This window comes from Brassica oleracea, chromosome C3, assembly GCF_000695525.1.
Source record: "Brassica oleracea var. oleracea cultivar TO1000 chromosome C3, BOL, whole genome shotgun sequence".
NCBI lineage: Eukaryota > Viridiplantae > Streptophyta > Magnoliopsida > Brassicales > Brassicaceae > Brassica > Brassica oleracea.
In genome coordinates this window covers 51,933,366-51,956,746 of record NC_027750.1, presented here as the reverse complement: position 1 = coordinate 51,956,746, position 23,381 = coordinate 51,933,366, and the positions used below count along the sequence as shown (strand labels likewise).

The 23,381-nt window shown below is 35.6% G+C and overlaps 6 protein-coding genes across 7 annotated transcripts; 2 read left to right on the top strand and 4 right to left on the bottom strand.

Annotated features, from left to right (window-relative positions):
• Positions 1 to 1,323: 1,323 nt before the first annotated feature.
• Positions 1,324 to 3,205, top strand: LOC106329501 (CBL-interacting serine/threonine-protein kinase 18; the record flags this gene model as incomplete). The annotated part of the gene is given in 1 exon segment (XM_013768176.1): positions 1,324 to 3,205. A coding segment is annotated over 1 exon segment (1,487 nt), but the record flags the coding sequence as incomplete, so codon positions are not given.
• A 261-nt stretch (positions 3,206 to 3,466) lies between these two features.
• Positions 3,467 to 6,177, bottom strand: LOC106328370. Of its 2 annotated transcripts, XM_013766801.1 has the most exons (4): positions 5,908 to 6,177; positions 4,435 to 5,394; positions 3,738 to 4,355; positions 3,467 to 3,662 (listed from the first exon to the last, which is right to left on the bottom strand). In XM_013766801.1, exons 2-4 carry the CDS (start codon positions 5,320 to 5,322, stop codon positions 3,633 to 3,635), a joined length of 1,536 nt encoding a protein of 511 aa, XP_013622255.1. In that variant the 5' UTR covers positions 5,323 to 5,394; positions 5,908 to 6,177; the 3' UTR covers positions 3,467 to 3,632. The 2 variants fall into 2 exon arrangements, with proteins under 2 accessions (XP_013622255.1, XP_013622254.1); XM_013766800.1 differs by having other exon boundaries at positions 3,467 to 4,355.
• Positions 6,178 to 12,084: 5,907 nt separating this feature from the next.
• LOC106336048 (uncharacterized protein At2g34160-like) lies at positions 12,085 to 13,429 on the bottom strand. Its single transcript, XM_013774763.1, has 5 exons — positions 13,164 to 13,429; positions 12,859 to 12,907; positions 12,633 to 12,695; positions 12,459 to 12,523; positions 12,085 to 12,359 (listed from the first exon to the last, which is right to left on the bottom strand). The coding sequence occupies exons 1-5, from the start codon at positions 13,281 to 13,283 to the stop codon at positions 12,264 to 12,266; spliced, it is 393 nt and encodes a 130-aa protein (XP_013630217.1). The 5' UTR covers positions 13,284 to 13,429; the 3' UTR covers positions 12,085 to 12,263.
• An 83-nt stretch (positions 13,430 to 13,512) lies between these two features.
• LOC106336047 (peroxisome biogenesis protein 7) lies at positions 13,513 to 14,682 on the top strand. Its single transcript, XM_013774762.1, has one exon. It carries the CDS (start codon positions 13,557 to 13,559, stop codon positions 14,508 to 14,510), a length of 954 nt encoding a protein of 317 aa, XP_013630216.1. The 5' UTR covers positions 13,513 to 13,556; the 3' UTR covers positions 14,511 to 14,682.
• A 1,443-nt stretch (positions 14,683 to 16,125) lies between these two features.
• On the bottom strand, positions 16,126 to 17,092 carry LOC106332561. Its single transcript, XM_013771033.1, has one exon. It carries the CDS (start codon positions 16,841 to 16,843, stop codon positions 16,316 to 16,318), a length of 528 nt encoding a protein of 175 aa, XP_013626487.1. The 5' UTR covers positions 16,844 to 17,092; the 3' UTR covers positions 16,126 to 16,315.
• A 2,973-nt stretch (positions 17,093 to 20,065) lies between these two features.
• LOC106333550 lies at positions 20,066 to 21,656 on the bottom strand. The gene is made up of 3 exons (XM_013771985.1): positions 21,431 to 21,656; positions 20,588 to 21,330; positions 20,066 to 20,428 (listed from the first exon to the last, which is right to left on the bottom strand). The coding sequence occupies exons 1-3, from the start codon at positions 21,473 to 21,475 to the stop codon at positions 20,098 to 20,100; spliced, it is 1,119 nt and encodes a 372-aa protein (XP_013627439.1). The 5' UTR covers positions 21,476 to 21,656; the 3' UTR covers positions 20,066 to 20,097.
• Positions 21,657 to 23,381: the final 1,725 nt, after the last annotated feature.

Genomic DNA, 23,381 nt, shown 5'->3' with positions numbered 1-23,381 from the left:
ACCATTGGAACCCCAACTATGTTCCACATCCCCCTTTTCAGAATTTTTTCCCTAGCCTTTGGGTTTGCGACCCGGAACCTCATTGTCGTAGCATTGACCTCAAATACCTCAACCTTTGCAGAGACCTCACCATATTTCCAGATCTTATTCAGCACCATGTGAACCTTTGCGACGTGGGGGAAGATATCCAGGAACTTTCCCACTATGAAATCCTCCCACAGCGGCGTGGAACTGGCAAGAACATCATCTGGAATCTCCACCGAATTCAACCCATCCTTGTTCGAAATCTCTACCTCATACTTCTTTAGAACTCTCTTGTCTTGCGCCACAGACACCCAAGACGGAGCAATGAGTTTTGCCCCAACTACCGGATCCGAGTTACCCACCGACGAACCTTCATCTCCCATCTCTTTCTCGTCCAAAACCCTCGCCGGAGAACCTGGCGGTTCAGGCGGCGCATCAAAAACCATAGCCCGTAACCCTAGCTCGCTATCGCCCAGAAATCCCCCTCTCACCAAAACGGAGCGTTTAACTAATTGATCTTTTCTTTGAATATTAGCTCGCTATCGCCCAGAAATCCCCCTCTCACCAAAACGGAGCGTTTCACAAATTTATGATACTTCCTTGTATATGAAACGTTACGTACTCCATCTTCATTTAGATACTTGAAATTATTTTGTACAAAACTACGAGCCAATATTTGAATAACCCACAGGAAAGTTTTGTATCTGGACTTGGAGGCAAAATAAATTACATACGAGTGTACGACGTATACTATTAACACATGTCGATAAGAGATGTAACAACTCAAATGAACATTTTATTCTTCCTTCGTGTTACTGAAGTATAACGGAATATATTGATACTTTATTGGATATATATAATACAGATTCATTAGAAAACGTGTAAATGAGCTGGCAAAGAACAGAAGTATCTTGATAAAAATGGAAGTCAATGTATCCAATAAAAACGATCAGACCAATTCAAATTAGCAAAGCATTAAGCATACAATAATTCAAACCAAAACCGTTATAAAAACAAAGACATAATTAGGTGAAAAGAGGCCAAACATGTACAACCGGCCAAAACAACCAAACCCCTATTTTATTTTCTTTCTGTTTCTTTTGCCGCTGTTTGGTCGTTTTCACGTTTGGCTAAACCAACCAAACAAAGAGATTCAAACGGAAGAAACAAACAAAGCCAACCAAAACCCCAAACACAAACAAAAAGGAAACTAATCATACCTTGTTTATCCTCGGATGTCTAATGCCTTGGCTCCACCACCACTTCTGGTGGTCACCACCGGCGTCCCAGATCCCCCACCACCTCAACAAAAGCCGTACGCTCTGCAATACGTGACGGAGCTTCTCAGCCGGATCGGTATCAAAGACACAGACAAAGACGGCAACATAAGCCCACAGAGCCCGAGAAGCCCAAGAAACAATATCCTCATGGGAAAGTACGAGCTAGGGAAGCTTCTCGGCCACGGAACCTTCGCTAAGGTCTATCTAGCCCTAAACATAAAATCCTGCGAAAACGTCGCCATCAAAGTCATCGACAAGGAGAAGATCATGAAGAGCGGTTTGGTCGCTCACATCAAACGAGAGATCTCGATCCTCCGCCGCGTGCGCCACCCTTACGTCGTCCACCTCTTCGAAGTCATGGCCACGAAGACCAAGATCTACTTCGTGATGGAGTACGTTCCCGGCGGGGAGCTGTTCAACACGGTGGCTAAAGGACGTTTGCCTGAGGACACCGCCCGGAGATATTTCCAGCAGCTGATCTCCTCCGTGTCTTTCTGCCACGGACGGGGCGTCTACCACCGTGACCTTAAACCGGAGAATCTTCTTCTAGACGCTAAAGGGAACCTTAAAGTCTCTGACTTTGGTCTCAGCGCGGTGGCAGAGCAGCTCCGTATAGACGGGCTCTGCCACACGTTCTGCGGTACTCCGGCGTATCTTGCGCCGGAGGTTTTGACGAGGAAAGGGTATGATGCGGCTAAGGCTGATGTGTGGTCATGCGGAGTGATATTATTCGTGTTGATGGCTGGTCACATCCCCTTTTACGACAAGAACATAATGGCTATGTACAAGAAGATCTACAAAGGGGAGTTTCGTTGTCCTCGTTGGTTTTCGTCTGATCTTGTCCGGTTATTGACTCGGCTTCTCGATACTAATCCGGATACTCGGATCACTATACCGGAGATCATGAAGAGTAGATGGTTCAAGAAAGGATTCAAACACGTGAAATTTTACATAGAAGATGATAAGTTATGTAGGGAAGACGAGGAGGAGGAAGAAGAGTCGTGTTCCTCTGGTCGTTCATCAACGGTTTCAGAGAGTGATGCAGAGTTTGACGTGAAGAGGATCGGTTCGATGCCGAGACCCGCGAGTTTAAACGCGTTTGATATTATATCGTTCTCTTCGGGGTTTGATTTATCAGGTTTGTTTGAGGAAGGAGGAGAAGGGACGAGGTTTCTGTCAGGAGCTCCTGTTTCGGAGATCATAGCGAAGCTGGAGGAGATTGCGAGGGTTGTTAGCTTTACGGTGAGGAAGAAGGAGTACTGGAGTTTGAGGTTAGAAGGGTGTAGAGAAGGAGCGAAGGGGCCGTTGACGATCGGAGCTGAGATATTTGAGCTGACGCCGTCTCTTGTGGTGGTGGAGGTGAAGCAGAAGGGAGGTGATAGAGATGAGTATGAAGAGTTTTGTAATAAGAAACTCAGACCGGAGCTGGAGAAGCTAATGCATGACAAAGGAGAAGTTGTAGTAGTAGAAGAAGAAGCAATGTGTTTGCCGTCTGATACTGTATAGTAAAACTGAGGAAGGCTGAGAAGTGAGAACAAAGAATACAAGAAATTAACATTCTTTTGTTACTATTGAGTCTATTTATTATTCTTGGTCTATGTTTATGGTGAGATATTGGGAGGTTACGGAGATCTTTAAGATGCACGTTAATCTAGGACATCTCCGTAATCTCCCAGTCTGTTTATGTGTGAGTGTGTATGTTTATGTGTAAGTGTTACTGTAACGTGAGTGATAGGAAGAAGAGCGAAGGAAAAGATACAAAAGGATATATCTGAGTAATTAGTCGGTTTTTGCTGGTTGCTTATAGAGCCAGTTTTTTGTCAGATTGCTCATATAATCTTGTACATACTTGTAACACAAGATACGAGCTTAATGGAAATTCTTTCTCGGCCTTCCCCTATTTAAACTGTTTCGTAAGCTATAATATTTTGCTCCATGAGAATGAAGGTTTTAAGGTGCAAAGATCTACATGGCGATGTATAAGATTTTGCCTCCATGAGAAGGCAAGAAATCTCTTGTTCTTATTGGGATACATTACTTATGTTGAGCATGTATAGTTCTGTTTTCAGTTTTGTTTTTTCTCAAGTGTGATTGACATGCGAGTGATAATAAGATGAGAATAAAATAAGCAAAAGGAGTACTGAGAAATCTAGTTTATCTGCTTAAGCCAAAGATGAGTGATTCTTATTAGGTAAACTCAGCTGCACAATCACAGACTTACTTTTACATCGGTGAAAGAAATGACTATATTCCAACAACTGCTAATGAAGTTGAAACGCTTCTATAATAAACCTGATGATTATTAGGAGGTACATCTCTCACTCACTCTCATGGAAGAGATGTATGAGCAACCAGTTCCTGAAAAATATGAAGCAAACACCAATGAGTTATGTATAGCTAATGTTTTATTCTGAATGTGAAAACATCAGATACTTCGGAAAATCGGATATGATCTCTGTGCATGTATGAAGTCTTAACAATAGTTTCCCACTTGGAAACATTCCTGGAGTTGTCATTAAGATCCTGCTTTTGAGGATTGAACCGATATCTACGCGAAGGTATCTGAGATGTTACTGAAGGCAGATTATGCCAAAGCCAAGACTCAGAAGGCTTCTTGGGCGACGGTGGTGCAAGAGGAGACCGATCTTTCCCGCTTTTAATACTAATATTCTCGAAGTCTTCAAGCTCAAGATTGGTGTCTTGTTTCTTCTCTGCTTCCTCCATGTCTACATATACTGCCTTCTCCAAGAGAGAGCTGGTGGAACCGTTGTCTTTTGAATAGAGTAATTCCTGAGAGCTGCTTATGTTCCTAATATGCTTGTTCAACCTGTTAGCTCTCAGGTTCTCGGTCTCCTTACGACTGTCAGGGAAACACGTGGCGTTTGCAGTGCGAAATGGTGACATGCATCTAGGGTGTCTGTAAGGAGATGAAGACCTACTTGCAGCACAAGTTAGGTTTGATTCAGAGTTGAACTTCTTCCCCATGCTTGGATGAACCGGTGATTGAACTTTACCACTCAACTTGTGCTTCGAAACTGAATCAAGAGCCAGCTGAAAATTTTACAAGAGCTAAATCATCAGCAAGTGTCTAATAAAACTGAAAAAAAAAAAATAAGTGTAATGCTTGAACCTGTTTGACATATTGGAATCGAGATTTGAGTTGAGAAACCTTGCTTGACTTGACTTGATCATTGCGTTTGGTTTTAAAACCAGGCACTGTATTTAGCATGCCTAGAGATTCTTTAAAGCACAACTGTGGCAACATGCCACAACCTCTCCTTGGAAGATAAAAGTACTCAGAAACTTCACCATCATCCTCATTGCTTTCTTCACCATCTATGTATTGGTGGTCATGACAAGGCAAGACTATAAACTCATCATACCTTTTAGAAGTTTGCCGCTTCTCCTCCGGTACTAACTCTCTTATCTGTAACGTTGGTTCAGACATGCAAGTCGATGGTTTTCGATTCAAAGCATAATGAGACTGCTCCACAGTCATAGCCTTAGCAGCTGGTAAAAAACGATTCAACATGAAGTCCCTAGATTGAGGATCCTCAGAAGGGTTTAGTGTTTTCTTCTTCCCAGCAACAACAACACCATATCCACTCACACCACTTATGCTGTGGTTTACAGAAAAGGAGTCCTTGGGAGAGAGTGTATCACGAGCATCAGAAAACACATCCTCTGATTCTTCTTCCTCTTCATCAACTTGTTTAGTCTTTGAACTCAGGTTTCTATCAATGGCTTTCCCCGGAGGAAGACATGGTGTGAAGACTTCCTGAGGTGTGGTGGAATCATTTCCTTTTAATTTCTCAGGAGCTTGCTCCCATGTGAAAGGAACAGAAGCAGAGTCGGTGAAGTGATCTAAACCCATATCTGGAATAAGAGCTGGAACAGAGGAAGTATCATCATGAGTGAAGTCAAATGTCTTGTTTCTACGCACAGAGACAGCTGATGTCTTCTGCATCCGCCTTGTTGAAAGAAGAGGTGCTTCCAAGTTCAGTTTCCTCTCAGCCATACTTGAGGAAGTTGCTAGGATTGGCTCACACACTCATTTGTGAAAATGCTTTTTAGATTCTACAGAACAGATCTGAATAGATAATACAAAACATAATTATTTTTTAGTAATTTGGATTCTATCCATGCAAAAACCATACAATTATAATAATCATATACTAGATTTATCACTTTCTTGTGAATATACAAATCATAATTATGTTTTAGTAGTTTGGATTCTATCCATGCAAAAACCATATAATTATAATAATCATATACATTAGGATGATTATCTGAATAATAATAAGCAAACAAAAGAGAATACCTCTTCCTGAACTTTTTCTCTACTAGAAACTTCAGTTTAATACTATAATTAAAGACTAAAGAATTTTGGGATTTAATGTTAAGTATTTAAGAATCTAGTGATCATATATTCATCTCATATCTGCAATTCAGATTTCAGACCCCTGGTGATATGAAACAATTTGAAATATTTTAGCAACTGATTACTAAATCCACTTCCATAATAATTAAATCCATTTCTACAATCAAGTAAAAGGAAAACTCGTGAAATCGTATCGAAGCTAGTGTATAAACGAAAACTAACTTGAGAGTGCGCAGAGAGAATCGTCTTCAGTGTCTTTTTGAATCCTTCTACACGTCTAGAGATAGAGGAAGAGGCTTGAGAGACTTAAAAGAATGAATGAATCCTGAGAGACTCGAGTAGACGTAAGAGAGAGACAAAGGTAAAGCTTTTATTTACTTTTTGGAAATGTGCCGTGAAGATGAAGGAGGCGAAGAAGATGGGACTCGTAGAAAAAGTCACGAGGGGACTGGAGCATTTCGAGGTGGGACAGTTACTACTCTTTAACTCTCTTCCCTCTGTAACACTTCTATGTATGTACATTAATAGAAGTGGTCTGTCTATTTAATGCAAGTTTTCACCGCACCGAACCAAACCGACTTCAATTTTAATTTTTGGTTGAACCAAAATAATTTAATTTCTGTATATTATAGTATGTATTACACTATTCTGATTATAGTATAACTAGATCATTTCTCCGCGATACGCACGGATAATATATTTAAATTTGTTACATTTATCATTTTTATTTGTATGTGAATTTTTGTATATTAAATTATATATAACTAATTTTTTAATTTGATTTTTTTATATATTTTTTAGTTTGAAGCAAGTATTTCTATTATATGTAACACAATTAACTAATAAAATATGAAGAATCAAGTCCGAGATTTTAGAGTCATGTAAAAAAAATATAATTATGTATAGAACATAAATTATCTTAGTTTAAATGATCGGAATCTCATCTCGAATAAATTTACGTAAAGAAAAAGTACTTCAATAACCTACTTAAAATATAAAACCCCCTTTTCAAAAAAAAAAGGTACTTAATAATATTTTTTTACGTGTAATAGTTGAAAACTGAAAATTGAAATCGATCTAGAATATTATTTTAATATATCTAATGATCAAATATTAATTGTAATAAACAAATTTTTAATTTTGTAATATTGCATGAATTAGAAGTCTTTAAAATCTAAAATCTGTTTTATTAACATAATATATTTTTTATTCATTTATTATTTTGACGTTACAAAATATTGCTTTAGTTTTATTTATATAATAATTTTTTAATAATTTAGTTTCTTTTAAAGTAATTTTAAAATTATCAAGAATATAATATATTTAAAATTATTTATTTAAATATATCCAAATATGATGTCTCATTTTTATGTATGTTTGCGTTGAGCATATTTAATTTGTAGTTTATATATTTAATAACACTTTGTTGCGTGTCGTTCTATGGTTTTAATAAATGTGTTATCATTTCATTTTTATTACTACTAACATGATTTTTTAGTGATCGGTGATAATGTATTTTTAACGTTATGTATTATATTTTATCGTATATTTTCTAACTCTTCATGCTGGCACTTTTTTTAGAATCATTTTAATTAGATAATAGGTTTAAAGATGTAAATAAAACTGTGTATGATGTAAATTTAGATTTTTTAGTGTAACTGAGCACCATCAATTATGAAAATTATATTATGATTTTATTTTACTAAATCTTTCTTTATGTGTATATATTTTTGTTTTATTTTATATTTTGTATTTTTACAATTTTATTGCCTTATTCTTTAATTGCAGAGGATTGTTATTTCCAATTTTTGTTTCATATACCTTAAAAATCTTCTGTTGATTTTTGTTTGTTTTCTTTCTTCAATTACAATGTACAGTTCGACCGTTTCTTTTTTTTGGATCAAACTACTAATATCACCAGATAGAAAAGTTTAAACTCTAAGAATAGAGTGAGTATTTCTGCTAGAGAAAACTGATTTATCCACTAATATAGTGAGATATTATAATATTATAAGGTATTGAAACTCTTCTCTCTTGTCCTACACTGGACATAATTAAGTTGTTGTCAATTGATTTTATATTTGTGATAACTGAAAATACATCTTTATGTCTTACTTACATTATCCTTAATTGGTTTACGGTTCGGTCATTTCTAATATACTGAGAGTAACATAATATTAGATGTTGATTATCTCCTTCCAATTAGGAATGCACAGAATGAGAGAAATTCAAGGTGAGACCACTTTACAATTTTGTCTTCATATCTATATAGAGTTAGTTTATAGATTATTATATATGTTTCAAAATGTAATCAGTTTTAATTAAAATCTTTAATATTTAATTTTTTTTTGTCATCATCAATATTTAAAATTATTTAAAAGTTATTAATTTAGAAAACTGTCATTTAATATATAAATTTAATCAATTACACGGTAATTTACATAATTTAATTGGCCACACAATATCTAATAAATATAAAGTTACATTGAAATATAAAAACAATTTATATAGTGAAACAAAAAATACTTTTAAACCATTATATTATAAAACAAAGGGAATAATCAAATTATATTGAAACATTAGAACACTAAGAATCAGAAAAGCTGAAATCTCAACGTCAATCATTTACGTCGGCCATACCTTAGACCATCTCTAATGTATTCCTCTATTTTTTCTCTAAAATAGAGGAATTTCATAATAGAGATGGATTTGTCTCCGATGTATTTTTCTATTTTCTTTCATAAAAAAAATATTCTTGATATATTTTTTCCCAAGTTTACAAATAATATTTTTTATTTGTGAAAGTTGAAAACCGGCCTAATTTATTTTAGTTTTTAAATTATGATATTATTTACACTAAATATTTCTTTACAAACTATTATGTAAATAAAAAATATAATTATATTTATATAAATAATATATTTCACTAAAAAAATATTTTCAGTTATAATTGTTTAAGTAAAAAGTTAAATGATCATTTTGTAAAAACAAATATAGGAGGTGACATGGCAAAAATATAGTTTCTCATTGGCCGATTATTTTCGCCTACGTGGACACTCTATCTGAGGCTTATATCCTCCAGTTTTAATTAAAATCTGTAATATTTAAAAGTTATTACCTTAGAAAACTGTCATTTAATATATAAGTTTAATCAATTACACAGTAATTTACATAATTTAATTGGCCACACAATATCCAATAAGTATAAAGTTGCATTGAAATATAAAAACAATTTATATAGTGCAACAAAAAAATACTTTTAAACCATTATATTATAAAGCAAAGGGAATATTCAAATTATATTGAAACATTAGGATAGTAAGAATCAGAAAAGTTGAAATCTCAACGTCAATCATTTATGTCGGTCATGCCTTAGACCATTTCCAATCTATTCCTCTATTTTTTTTCTCTAAAATAGAGGAGTTTCATAATAGAGATGGATTTGTCTCCGATGTATTTTTCTATTTTCTCTCTTGAAAAAGAATATTTTTGATATATTCTTTTCTAAATTTACAAATAACTTTTTATTTGTGAAAGTTGAAAATCAACCCAATTTATTTTAGTATTTTATAAAATTATGATATTATTTACACTAAATATTTCTTTACAAACTATTATGTAAATAAAAAATATAATTATATTTATATAAATAATATATTTCACTAAAAATATATTTTTGGTTATAATTGTTTAAGTAAAAAATTAAAGGATCATTTTGTAAAAACAAATAGAATAGGTAACATGGCAAAAATATAGTTTTTCATTGGCCGATTATTTTTACCTACGTGGTCACTCTATCTAAGGCTTATATCCTTCTTTTATTAGTTGTTTGATTCTGCAACGTCTCGTTGTTGGTTTGTCACAAATAAAATCGTCTTTAAGTTGCAGAATTTAATTTATGTATATTACAGTATTACACTATTCTGATTATAGTATTCTGAAGATGTTTTGTCTCGTTGTTGGTTTGTCACAAATAAAATCGTTTTCAAGTTACAGAATTATAGTATTACACTCTTCTGATTATTTGGAGACGTTTCGAAAGTTTACAGATTTGTCTTCTTCAATGCATTACTTCTAATTGAGCACTGAGTATTGTAAAACGGATTATTAAAATCATTAAGTATACAATTATGAGGCCCTTTTACTTGCATTTTTGTGGAATAAATTAAGTTGTCGACCGACACATCAGAGAATGATAGAATCAAAGAATTTTTAGCGACACCAACCAAAGTCTCAATCTATCATATCCAGTTAGTTACTTCTATAATAGATTGGTATAGAAGATGGTCCGTCCAAAACGAATCAATAAAATTGTTTCTAAAAAAACGAATAAATAGTAAACAAACACCAACTTAACTCACTTATATTTCAATGAATACTATTATACCATTATTGTACCAGGAAGTTTATTTAAGTTAAAGTGCTCACTTTCCTTAGAAACTTGAGAAAGTTTGGATATTTGCTAAAGAAGTAATGGTATACTGTACTTTAGATGTAATGAGTACTTTTAAATTATGATCTTTTTCGGTTGCACAAAATGAATGACAAAACATCTATTGTCATTCTCTAATATGTATAATTTCCCATAATCATTCAATCCGATTACTCAAAAGTCAAAAGTCAATCTGCATTGGCTAATTTGTTCAGACATAATGATTAAACAGTAAAAGCTATCATCATCATGCAATGGAATCCCATCTCATACTGCAACTAACAAATAGAAGATTATTTATTTTACAACTTTATATAATTTTTTTGTATATTGACAGTTTTATGAAAGCCCTTTGACAAATAAAAATATTAGTTAAATTCGTTGGAGTGTTGTATATTGGCTTGGTGCTAAAAAGATTCTGAACCAAAGTGACTAGTTAGTGAGGAATAGCCTAATTGCACACTGATAACAAAAAGTCTAGTTATAGCCACAACGCATGATGGTCACATGGATCCAAAAGCGCTGATCATGTGGCTTACATTTTTGTTCCGGAGATCCCAAATAGATAAGATGATAACTTGCTCTGCCCATGCGTGAGCCTCATCCCACATTGTTTTTTTAGGGACAACTGGCTATTTTCCCACATGAACTATCACATAGCATCAGATGTCTCCCACACTATTATCTAGTTTTATATATCCCTGGAAAAATAGTTTGAGATTGATTTCTTCACGAATGTTGGTTTAGAAAAAATCTAGTATAATCACTGGAAAAATAGTTTGAGATTGATTTCTTCATCAAATACCGAAAAACCAGTTTTGAACTCAATACTTGATCAAGTTTTACCCGACCCATTAAACCATCTTTTAGAATCTCCAATGGTACACGTGAAGAACCCTAAAATTATTATATTTTTTTAAAAATTTGATTGTTTGAATCTTCATTGATCAGAATTGGTGATGTATGGGTCATCAAATTCTGCGTACAGAGCTTCGAGTGGTCACTTTCCGAGTTCTCGTCTGGTCAGAATCAATGAGCCAAGGTGGTGAAATGAAAAAGCTTGAAAAAAATTGAAATTACAAGTGTTATATCATAGTTTATGATATGGGTCTATTATATTTGGATAAAACCTACAAGATTTAGTTAAGAAAGCTGTGAAATCGTGAAAACAAAGAGTGAAAATTGGAACATTTAGGATCTGCAAATCGCAGACATAGGGTAGAAGACGAAGAAAAAATCGTCATTTTATATTCATTTAGTTAAAATCAAAACTTAAAAAGTGCGATAGTACTAATTTGAACTCGTGACCTGTAGTGCTAATTTAAAATACACAAACCAGCAACCTACGGATCTTCATTGATGACACTTAACATATGTAATATATAACAGCCAAGAAACACATCCTCGTAAATAAGGCTTCATCTCCTCGGCTCAGCTTCTCTGCAACTAATATCATCTCCACAGAAAAATATATAATCTCTACGCCTTTAGTTTTCATTCTTCAACTTCAGTCTTCTCTACCAAACTTCACTTTCGCTTTCATCTTGTACAATTGAAACACTCAGATTTGGGGATTTTTTTACCTAGATTTCTATTTGGGGTTAATTTTCGGGTGTGGGTTTTGGTTAACAAATTTTCGGGTCTGGGTTATTGATTATAGGTTTAAGAGATATTAATCGGATCCTAATCGAGTCTTTCATGGTTTATAATCGGTTAAATAATGTTTGGGTTTATAGGTTTCGAACTTTAAATTTAAGGGGAAATAAGTATTTAACTTTTGTTTCATGGAGAATTAAGTTTGAAACTATTTTTTCAAGGATATATAAGACGAGGCACTAGTTTGAGAGACATGTGATGCTATATCGGATTAAACATTTACCTTTTTTATTATTGACCAGAATCCATATCCCACATAGTTTACTCTGTGTTAAGGTTTCGAATCGGATATTATATTCGAAAACTTTATCCAGCAAAATCCACCTACTACGATCTGTAAATAAAAACGTTCACAGGTACAGAAAACACCACAATCCACGATAACATTCAAAGTGAGCCAAAATTAAGATAAATAAAAAGTGTTTCAACAGAGAGACAAGGAACAGAATAATTAGATCGTCGACAAAACACACAAAAAAAAAAAAAGATATCAGTTCTGCTCTTGAGCGTCTGCAGCTTCCTTGTCTTCGTTGGCCGCAGCCATTAATTCATCAAACGTGTCAGACTTGGCGAGCGTTATCTCAATCTGCAAATCGTGAAGCCACATAATTAGCTAACAATGTAGCCGCTTTCAGGAAGGAAAAAAAAAAAACATGGAATGAAGATTGATTTTTCACAACTATACCTTGGGTTTCTGCACAGGACGACCCCTTGCACCGTCCTTGATATCCACAGTCGAAGTCATAATCTCTACAAGAAGAAACAAGTTCGAAATAAGCAAAACTTTTAAGTAACTAGAATCTTTGAAAATCTTTTAATAACAATATGCATTCAAGGCTGAGAAGATAGATCTTCTTACTCTTTTCAACAGCAAAGCCACTGTTCTTCAATATCTCAGCAACGGTAACAACCGTAGCAATGGCTGCACAATTAAATTTTTGATGAGAAACCAGAATAATCTCTTCGAATAAAGAAAGTTACAGATAACAAAAGGTAAAAGATTATGCATATTCCAAATCCCATGACAATAAATGAAAAATTGATACTTTACATTAAATCATGAAGAGAGAAGCAAATAACATTACCCATTCCAAGTGCAGACAACTCCACATCTGCGTACTGCTGCATGTACCTCTGTGGAAAAAACAAGACATAAGAGTCACTTAACAAGACAGAAAACAACTTTAAACAGTTTTAAATATTACCAAACACAGCAATAACTCATAACGTCTGTAGAAGACAGAATCATTAGCTCATAGTGTATAGAGGCGGTAACAAACCCCATTGACACATACTCACATGAACAATCACAGAAATTTACAGATAATAGAGTGCGAATCGGTAGATTTCAACCTCATATGTAATCGATTATGAAGGGGGAGGTTTGTACCTTGGCGAGATTGACGTAGAAGAACAATGGTTTCTTAGTGTTTGAAACCTGAATCCGATTCTTCTTCTGTGAATCAACGGCCAAGCTCATGTTGTTAACTCCTTCAGTGATCCCTTCCATTGTGATGATTAAACTTAGAGATAAACACGGATACACTTCTCCTCTCTCTCTCTCTCTCTCTTTCGATTTATATTTCTCAGAAACGAGACGATGAAGTTTTCTCCTTGACCAAACCCCCAAAAAACCCTAACTCGAACAAGCAAAATGACGCCGTTCAAACCGAACCTCGAAAATATTCTAATGGGCCAAAGCCCATGGCCCAATAATCCCCTAAATAAATTTTGAGACGTTATCCGATCAGATCATTGGAGAACACACTCACCGGAGCAAGCCATGCCGGTGTTCAAGGCGCCGTTCAACGGCTACTCAGTGAAATTCAGCCCCTTCTACGAGTCCCGCCTCGCCGTCGCCACCGCTCAGAACTTCGGAATCCTCGGAAACGGCAAGATCCACGTCCTCGAGCTCTCCCCCGGACTTCCCGGCGTCACCGAGTCCGTCTCCTTCGACACCGCCGACGCGGTCTACGACGTCTCCTGGTCCGAATCCCACGACTCCGTCCTCGTGGCCGCCGTCGGAGACGGCTCCGTCAAAATCTACGACACGGCCCTCCCGCCTCCCTCCAACCCGATCCGATCGTTCCAGGAGCACGCGCGTGAGGTACACTCCGTGGACTACAACCCCACGCGCCGCGACTCGTTCCTCACGGCGTCGTGGGACGACACCGTGAAGCTCTGGGCCATGGATCGCCCCGCGAGCATCAGGACCTTCAAGGAGCACGCGTACTGCGTCTACCAGGCGGTGTGGAACCCTAAGCACGGCGACGTCTTCGCCTCCGCTTCGGGAGACTGCACTTTGCGGATCTGGGACGTGCGGGAGCCTGGCTCCACCATGATCATCCCTGGCCACGATTTCGAGATACTGTCGTGTGATTGGAACAAGTATGATGATTGCGTTTTAGCGACTTCTTCGGTGGATAAGACGATCAAGGTGTGGGATGTGAGGAGTTATAGAGCTCCCTTGGCTGTGCTTAATGGGCATGGGTATGCGGTGAGGAAGGTGAAGTTCTCGCCGCATAGGAGGAGTTTGATAGCTTCTTGCTCTTATGATATGAGTGTGTGTCTTTGGGATTATATGGTGGAGGATGCGTTGGTGGGGAGGTATGATCATCATACTGAGTTTGCTGTTGGGATTGATATGAGTGTTCTTGTTGAAGGTTTGATGGCGAGTACTGGTTGGGACGAGCTTGTCTATGTTTGGCAGCAAGGGATGGATCCAAGAGCGAGTTGAAACACGAGTTAAGTTCTTTGGTGATCAAAATTCAAAAAACAGTTTCCTCTTTTATTTATTGTGGAATTGGTCTAGTTTTGTTTGTCGGAATAAAAAAAAGTTGGGATCTTTGGATAAAAGGGAATGTAATTGATGGAAATTTCATATATGAAAGAAGGTTTTTTATCGACTTCATGGACGTGTTGGGCAGCCATATGTTGTCACTAATTATTTAAATCTAACTGCATAGTGATTCTAATTCAAGTTCGCAGCTATTCACAACAGTTTAGATTAATTTGTGTGCGGGAAGAACTCTATTTGACACGATCTTTAAGTCACTTCAGACTAATAACTCTACAATTTTTTTTCTTTCAAACTAAACTTAAAAGTCCAAAAATAAAAACAAAGACACTTTAGAACTTATGCAAAAAGGCTTCGTTAGGGCATATTATTAACTCCGGTCTCTTAACCGTTTTAACTCATGATTTGACATTTTTTTTGTTTTTTTTTTTTTTTACACGTTTCGGCAAAGAGACGGTTCTTATATCTATTATTTAAGAGACGGTTCCTAGCTTTTCTTAGTTAAAATCTAAAAAAATATAAGAACCGTATCTTGACCGAAGATAATAACGTGTTCTCAGGATTGTGACGAGGAAAACACGAAGATAGCAAGATAAGCACACACAAAATAGTTGAACATGGGACTCAAAAAGTCTATTAATCACAAGCCAAAAATAATTATTTGGTTTGAAACTTAATGTATAAATGATGACAGCAGATCGAATGAGTAGTTAAAAGTCCTTTCTAAGCACTATTCGAACACAGGAGAACACTACTTTTAACTCCTTTTGGCGTGGCCATACATTTCTCTTCGTGTTAGTGTAGGATCCATTTGTATATGTATTTCTAAACTTTGTCATTGGTGTTTTTCCAATCGAAGTAGCGATGGGTAGTCTATATACGTTTTAGTAGCTTGTTCATCCATGTTATTTTTGTTCATCCATGTTTAAATCAGAATGAAAACAATTAGACTAAATTCCTATAATTTTTTGTTCATTAGCTAAAAGTTTAGTCGTTTGTTTTACTGGTAACAATGTCTATTTGTTGAACTATTGAATATACTAAGAAATTGACAAAAACTTGAAAAAGATTATTCGAAAGAATTGCACAAAAATAAAATATATCCAAAATATAATATATGTTTGAGAAACTCTATGAGATACATTTCATAAGGATATATTACTTTAAGTTTCTAGTTCCTATATTGGGGGTGATTTGTAGTGTCTTTATAAGCGGTGGATAATCTTTTTAATTTCTAGAGCCATCTTTTAAAGCAATCATGCTTTATTTCAGAAGTTGTAGACAGACTTTTAATTTCTACTTCCATTTTTAAAAGCAATCATGCTTTTATTTTTAAAATTTAATCCAAAGCCTAAACATTAAAATAAGAAATATGTTAGCTCTAGAAAGCACTTTCTCTAGAGCTTTTATTTAGTGTTCTGAAAAAATTTATACAGCAAAATAAATTAAAACGAAAGCTAAAAAGTTAAAACTTAAATCTTATAGCAAAAAATAGAAAGCTAGAGCTTCAACCAATCACATCCATTGCATTGAAATGTAAAATGAGGAGTAACCAAGTAGAGATGTTGATCTGCTTTTAAGAAATTTGATTCAAACTTCAAAGTAAACAAAATCTTTCTCTTGAATATTTTTTTTTGATGAAAGGACTATTATGAACCAATCTTCTAAAAATACATAATACGCATCGCAGCCGCAAAAAAAAACACGTGAAGACCCTTCTTTTGAAAGAAAACGATGCGTTTTCCTCAATCTTCATTTATGCTTTCTAAGTGCGGCCTCCAAACACCAACGCGCCCCTTTCTCCGTTCTTTTTGAGTCGCGATTTTTTCCGACAGTATCTCCGTCAAGTACCGATCAGATATCAACAGTGACACATCCGTGTCGTAACTTTTATCTTTATCCCCATTCGACTTATCATCATCACCTTCTTCACGTTGCCGACGAGTCTGTGACCGCTTCTTGACGGCCTTTGCATTACGTTTATCGGATTTAGCTGCAGGCACGAGGAAGTAAATCTTCCCACGTTGGAGCTCAGCTTCCGGAGGGACGATGACGATCTTTGTGGCTGAGATGAGATCACCACGTTCTTGATGGTCAGACTGTGAAGAAGACGGTTTCTTGAGTACGTGCTTCGGGTGTGCCTTCATTACTTCTCCGGCGGTGATTGTGCCACTGATCTCCTCCACGTGGCCGTTTGAGTGTATGATGCGGATCACGTCCAGAGCTCCACATGGTAGGATGCAGGCGATGCAGCACCTGATTGTCTCCTTCATCCTCTTTTTGTTTTTAATGAAGAAGAATATAAAGTTTAAAAGACTCTGGTTGTTGTAAAAATCATGAGAGCTGTGAGATTAAAATAGCATAAAAATGAAAGAGAAAGAGAGAGACGTGAAGCAAGCGAAGAGAGAAGTTTAAATTGTATTTCTTTCGGTTTTTGGTACTCTTTTTTTGTGAGGATTTTAGACCATGTGTGTTATTATTTATAGTCATGTTTCTTTGGTGAGTTCTTTTATTGGACGGCCCCTTCTTATGGTGTGTTTTAATCTTTTAATGTTGCATAATGTATATCTTCGTGAGTGTGTATTATATATATTTTATGGTTCTGTTAGTTGCTCTTTTCCTGCTGTTTTTCAGCGGCTTGGTGTAGGAATATACGTTGAATAACATTCACTTTTCTATTAACTATTTTGGATTTCTCGATTTTTAAATATTCACTGAACTAGTATTTTACCTAAAAGCTTATGGAAGGTTTTGAAACTTTCATTAGCTATCCAATGTTCATTTTCTTTATGCATACCAACATTGCACCAAAACAGTGGTTAGGGAACACTACGAATTGTCATCCGTATAAAATAATCATGAGATAACTAAGTGGGGTTTTGTCTTTTTCATTGAGATGAGAGATGATGTATATTGTCTTACAAGTACACAATATAATATCAAAAGTAAAATTTAAAAGCTTGATATATTATTCCTTTAGAAACATTCGTTTGAAATCGAACATAAACATACGAAGATGTTGAATTATTTTGATAAAACCATAATATAAACAAACAAATGAAGCCCTTTATTAAAAAAAAAAAAAAAAAAAAACAAGCAAATGAAGGGAAAAAGGGTGAAATAACATATATTTAAGTATAGGAATATAACAGAATTTGTATTTCTTTTTCTAGATGGTGATGAGACGGTTTCAAATAGATGGAATGAATAATTGCACCCAACGATTGAATGTGAATGTACTTTACCTTTTGGATCCATCGTCTACTACATTTGAGGGGACCCCTCTTCCTCGCTATAAAGTTTTCAATTATTTATTCTTCTTCTTTTCCTAAGTGTTTATATTATCTTATAACAAATTTCAGTTGTAAAATGCACAATGTGGCTGGGTAATTAAGGGTAGACACATGTTATAGCATCATTTGGTCTCCATTATTATCACCACATATTGCACTTTCCACAATTTCATCAAGTTAAATCCTGATCTAAGCAACCATGCAAGACATTAAGCAGATAGTTGAAATATTTCTAGATTCACCCTGAGTAGTCGCGGACTAATTATGCTGTCATCTTATCATATTCTTAGACACCAAGTATCTTAGGTGCTTTGTAATATTAGATTGTAACTCAAAATTCGAGAAATAATATTATATAGTAAAATGTTCGTGTTATAAATTTTATTATACAATTTGGACCCATGTTTTTTTTTTCTTAAAAAAACTAGTTCGGTTCCAAACCCCACATAACAACTATTTGAACAACTTATTATCTTTTTTTTTTTTCCCGCAAATTGAAATTTTCGTTAAAGGGCTGACAGCCCAAAATACCTATTACAAAAGGCCAAGTTAATGGGCCCAAAAAACACAAATCACAAACCGGGCCCAAGGCCCACCTACAACTCCCGATGACCCCGAAGAAGCTCCGCCGCCGCGCGGACAAACGCTGCGGCTCCGACGTCGCCCTCCTTCGAAACATCACCGGTTAACCAACCGACGATTCACCCGAGAGAACCGGAAACCACTCACCATACATCACCACCGCAAACGCCTTCCACTCCGGTGAAAACTAAACTCGGAGAGAGTCAATCGAGAGTTCGAGATCTCATCCGACACTGTTCAAACCCAACACCGAGATAGAAGCTTCGCGCAGACCAACACCTTTAACCGTGGTCGAGCTTCGATCACCTTCTTACGGGATCTCCACCCACCCAAATAAGCCAGAACCGTAAAAAACTAAAAGAAAAATGAGAAGAAACCCTAAAACGAAACCTAGGGACCAAAGGCGGCGAGGCAAAGCAGCGGAACGCTTTCACCCCCGGGATCTAGACCGACGACGTCAGAGCTAAGGTAGCCTCTACCTCGCGGGGACAGGAACCGGCGTCGACGGAGCTGAAGGAGCCTCAAACTCCCGGAGACAAACCCAAGTAACCGAACGAGAAACTTCACCGCGCCATCCTCACCTTGACCGCGCCCTTGCGCCAGAGACAGATCCGCCATGAACGGCCTTGTTCCAGAGCTCAAGCAAGGCGGCTAAAGTAGGAGACGAAACCGAAGGGGAAATCGTTAGCTTTAATGGTGGCTGGAGGGCTCCGGTGACGGTACACGCGCTAACGCGCCGCCAGTCACCGGACCCGATAACAGATCTACTTTCTCTTTCTTAAAACTCTCTCTCTGTCAACAACTTATTATCTTTACAATTTGTGTTTTTCCTATTGCCTTTTATTTGGTGTAAGTTTTTTTTTTTTCATGTCATTGAGTGCCATCAAAGTCAATTCAACAAGAAATAGTCGAAAGTTTGATGACATTAGTTCGAAACATTTTCAATGAATTATATATGATATGCATGCATGCATTCTGTTGGATTTCAGATCCTACTGCCTTATTCTTTTTTCTTCTTCTTATTAGTTGTCTTTTGAAAATATATCTTAAAATAACTTTTAAAAACAAGATTAATACTACCAATGTTGGTTCAACTAAATATATAGAGTATGCTCTAAGAAGGTCAAGTTTTTACTGGTTCTTCTACTGAGATAACGACAAACCTAAATTAATTGTGGATTCATTTCACAAAACTTTTTTAAAAAATAATTCAGAGTATAAGACATACGCTATAAAATGAAGTAACATGATTAATAACAAACAGAAAACGAAAGGATAACGAAGAGAAGTGGGTTTTCAATATATATCCGGAAGCAAGATCATGTGGGTTTGCTTTCCTTTTGAAAGTGATTTGAGTCATGGACCCCCTCCTTTCTCATTCTACTTTCTTTCTCCCTTTTCCTACACATTTCAGTGTTTGGTGAACTTCTTTTAGCTTCTTTTTGAGCTTGATAGAATGTTTACAAATGTGTTTGATTGTACGAATACGAAAAAAATAGTTGAGACGACAACAAAAGTAGACAATATGCACACCCAACTCACACATTATTTTTTAGCTCCTTTTCATTTATGAAAAAGAAACTAGATTAATATTGAATTTCTTAGATATAACTCCTGGCTAGTATTTGGACACAAATGGTGGTAGGGCCTCACTATATACGAGATGGAGGAAGCCAGTAAGGGTCTTTGAAAGAAGTAGGTGCACCTTCAGGAGCTTGAAAATGATGTATTGTTGTATCAACGATATTGTAAATACCAAAACCATGGCCTATAAAATAAATGGAGTTAGGCTTCAGACCGGAACAAGAACTAGCCTCGACGCAGAAAGCCTCGCTCATAGAAATAAATATGCACACATCTCCAATGTCCTCTGTGTAATGCATGTATCTTCCTTCCGTCATCTTCTTCTCTCTAAACACCATGAACCGCCTTGTCGTGTAGTTACTTCCTTCATGGCTGGACGAGAAGAAGCGTTGCGCGTACCTGCGTGTGCACAAAGCAACAATATATAAGACACTGAAAAATATAAATGAAAACATTATATTAACTAGACTGTATATATGCATATACTATATAAGTATATCTAATATACTAATGTTAAAAAAAAAAATCTTTAGAAATTTTTTTTCTGATTATATATACCATTTGACAAGAAAACGTTGGCCACTGGAGGCTAACTCAACCAGGTGTTCGGTCCTGCAACACCAACCCAAAAGCTTCCACTCGGAATCATCCAACTCCGGTAGGTCGCGGAACAACAACTCATGGAAGCTAGGGACTTTGTTCTTCTTCAAATGGAGATCCCATGAGTACAAGGAGTTGCCTCCAGGACCAGGCAAGTAGAATCTACGCTCTCTCTTGGAATACATAAGAGTCGAGTTCTCCAACTTCTGCAAGTTATTCTCAGCCAAAATCTCCCCGACATTAGTCCAACGCATGTCAGAATGTGGTCTACATAGACTAAGCTGTCTATCCAACAGCTTTATAGCAACCACACAGTCTTCCTCACTAGGAGAAGATGACATTGCTATGTTCCAGACGGCGTTTGCTTGGTTTGAGTGTACAGCGACAAGCGAAGGCAGAGGAATCATTGTGAGAGTTGACTTGGGACCCAAGGAACTGTATAGGTCGCTGATACATAGTGAACGGTCATGCTCGTTAGAGAATATGCCCCATCCACGTGCACTTCCTATCTGTCTCGAACCAGCGAGATCTTCGGGGAATGTTATGTTGGGAACTGTAAGCATCTCTTCCTTGGTCGGATCAAACAAGAGGACATCTCTGACGTCACTACCGTCCGGAAGATCATTCTTTAACGTAGTGCCAAGTAACAAATATGGAGTTGTGAAAGAAGATGAAAACAAACGAAAGCGTCTCTTGTGTATCTGCAAAGAAAAAAAACATCTTCGGTAAGAATATGTCTTTTGTCTCACGATTTGAAAAGCAGAACAGAACACAAGAGTGAGAAAAGAAGAGAAGCTTTACGAGGGCATGGCTCCAAGGAGAGAGTTTGATGAAACTCCGAGACATTTTCGAATGATATAACAGAGAATCTCAAACTCGGGTTAACTGAAAGGGAAGATACTGGCTCGAGGAAGGAATTGCAGATGAGGTGCTCGACGATATGCGCCACCGAGCTAAGAGGAGGAGGAGGATAGGTTAAAAGTCAAACGCCTCTCAGGCAGAATGGACAATACTTTCTTTATAATTTAACCCCACAAGTTTTATGTTACTACAAAGTAAACCTTTGAATTTCAAAAATTAAAAATTAGAATTGCACCCTTTATAACCCTCTCGGTGACTAATATATTTTCCCATATCCTAAATTTATGTGTTGTTTTTGAATTGGAAATCTTTGTATAAACTTTTTAGTGTCACAAATAATAAAATTTATGCTTCACTTCAACCAAGTTACCTTGTAAAAATAAAATAATATAAGCACAATTCTTGATTCGTTTATTTATTAAAAGTCTATTATGTTGTCATAAACAATTTTCCTTGTCTATATCATCTCAATTCTTAAAACAAACAATTACAACTACAGATTTGTACTTTTTTATTAAAAATATCTGGATCCACAATATGTTTATGTTTTATGTTTGTGTTAAAATTCCATTAAGCTGAAACCGTTCTTAAGGGCTGAATAATGAAAATTTATGATAATTTCCAAAATCATCTTAATATATAAGTTTTTTTTTGCTAAAATTTTGATCTTAATATATAAGTTGCAACAGGCTATATATATCAACCAAAACCCTTCACTTTTCTACTGGTTAAAATTAATATATAGTTATCTAAGAGATTTTTTTTCTTCAAAATTTCATATAATTATTTACTTATTTGAGTTATATTATGTGGTTACTTAAAAAATATTTATTTAATATGATTGTTCATTTAAAAACTAATTAATTAAAAGTTAAAAATTTGTACTCATTCCTTAACTTCGTTTTCTGTTTTATTTGTACTATCAGTTAGATTTTCCAAGTTTTGGCATTACCTATTTTATCTTATCACTTTTTAGAAGAAAAATTCCACCGTTGTAAGAGAACAATGTTTAAATGTAGCTGAAGAACCAGTCTATATATAATAATAATGCTAACTTGGAATATTTGAAAAAAAAAACTAATTTGAATTGAGAATTTCATGTCAGTATTGATAGTTACAACTTACATTACATTATTATATTCATTCCGTTTCATAATACTTGATGTTTCGTAGTTGTACACAAAAATTAAGAAAATTACATTTATCTATAAAAGTATTCTAAAATATAATTTTAAAATCAATTAACCAATTAAAAACTAGACAGTAAAATGTAATTGGTTGAACAGTTTCTAATAAAATTAAAGTTAACCTTACAATCTTAAAGCTTTATGTAAATTAAAACAAAATAGTCATTCTAAAACATCATCTATATTGAAACGAGGGAGTATTATATTTAAAAAAAAAACAATATTTGAAGCCTTTAGTCAAAAATACAATATTTGTGTATGAGCATCTCAGTCACTCGTTCATTGGATATTTCTCGTTGACATGCAACCAATTCAACAACTCAATTTATTGACAAAAATACAAAATTCCCATCTAAATAAACCACAAAATTTGACGCAACATTTATTTGACAGTGACATTCTCTCAGGAGTCTCAGTCTTCTTAATAAGTTCTATCATAAAAGCATGATGCTTAAAATAATGGCGCTCATCACATCAAAGTCTGAGTAATGAGGCTTAAACCGTTTATGATTTTGCTACAAATCGAACATTAATCATTGTTAAAAGATTGAATCCAGAATAAAATGTTGGTAAAGAAGCCACATGGCAATCCACTGGTTCTCATAAATCGTGCCAACCAATAACCTTTACTTTGAATAACTAAAAAACAATTCAATCAATTAATGAAAAGTCCTACCTCGTAATTAACAGACAAAACACGAGGG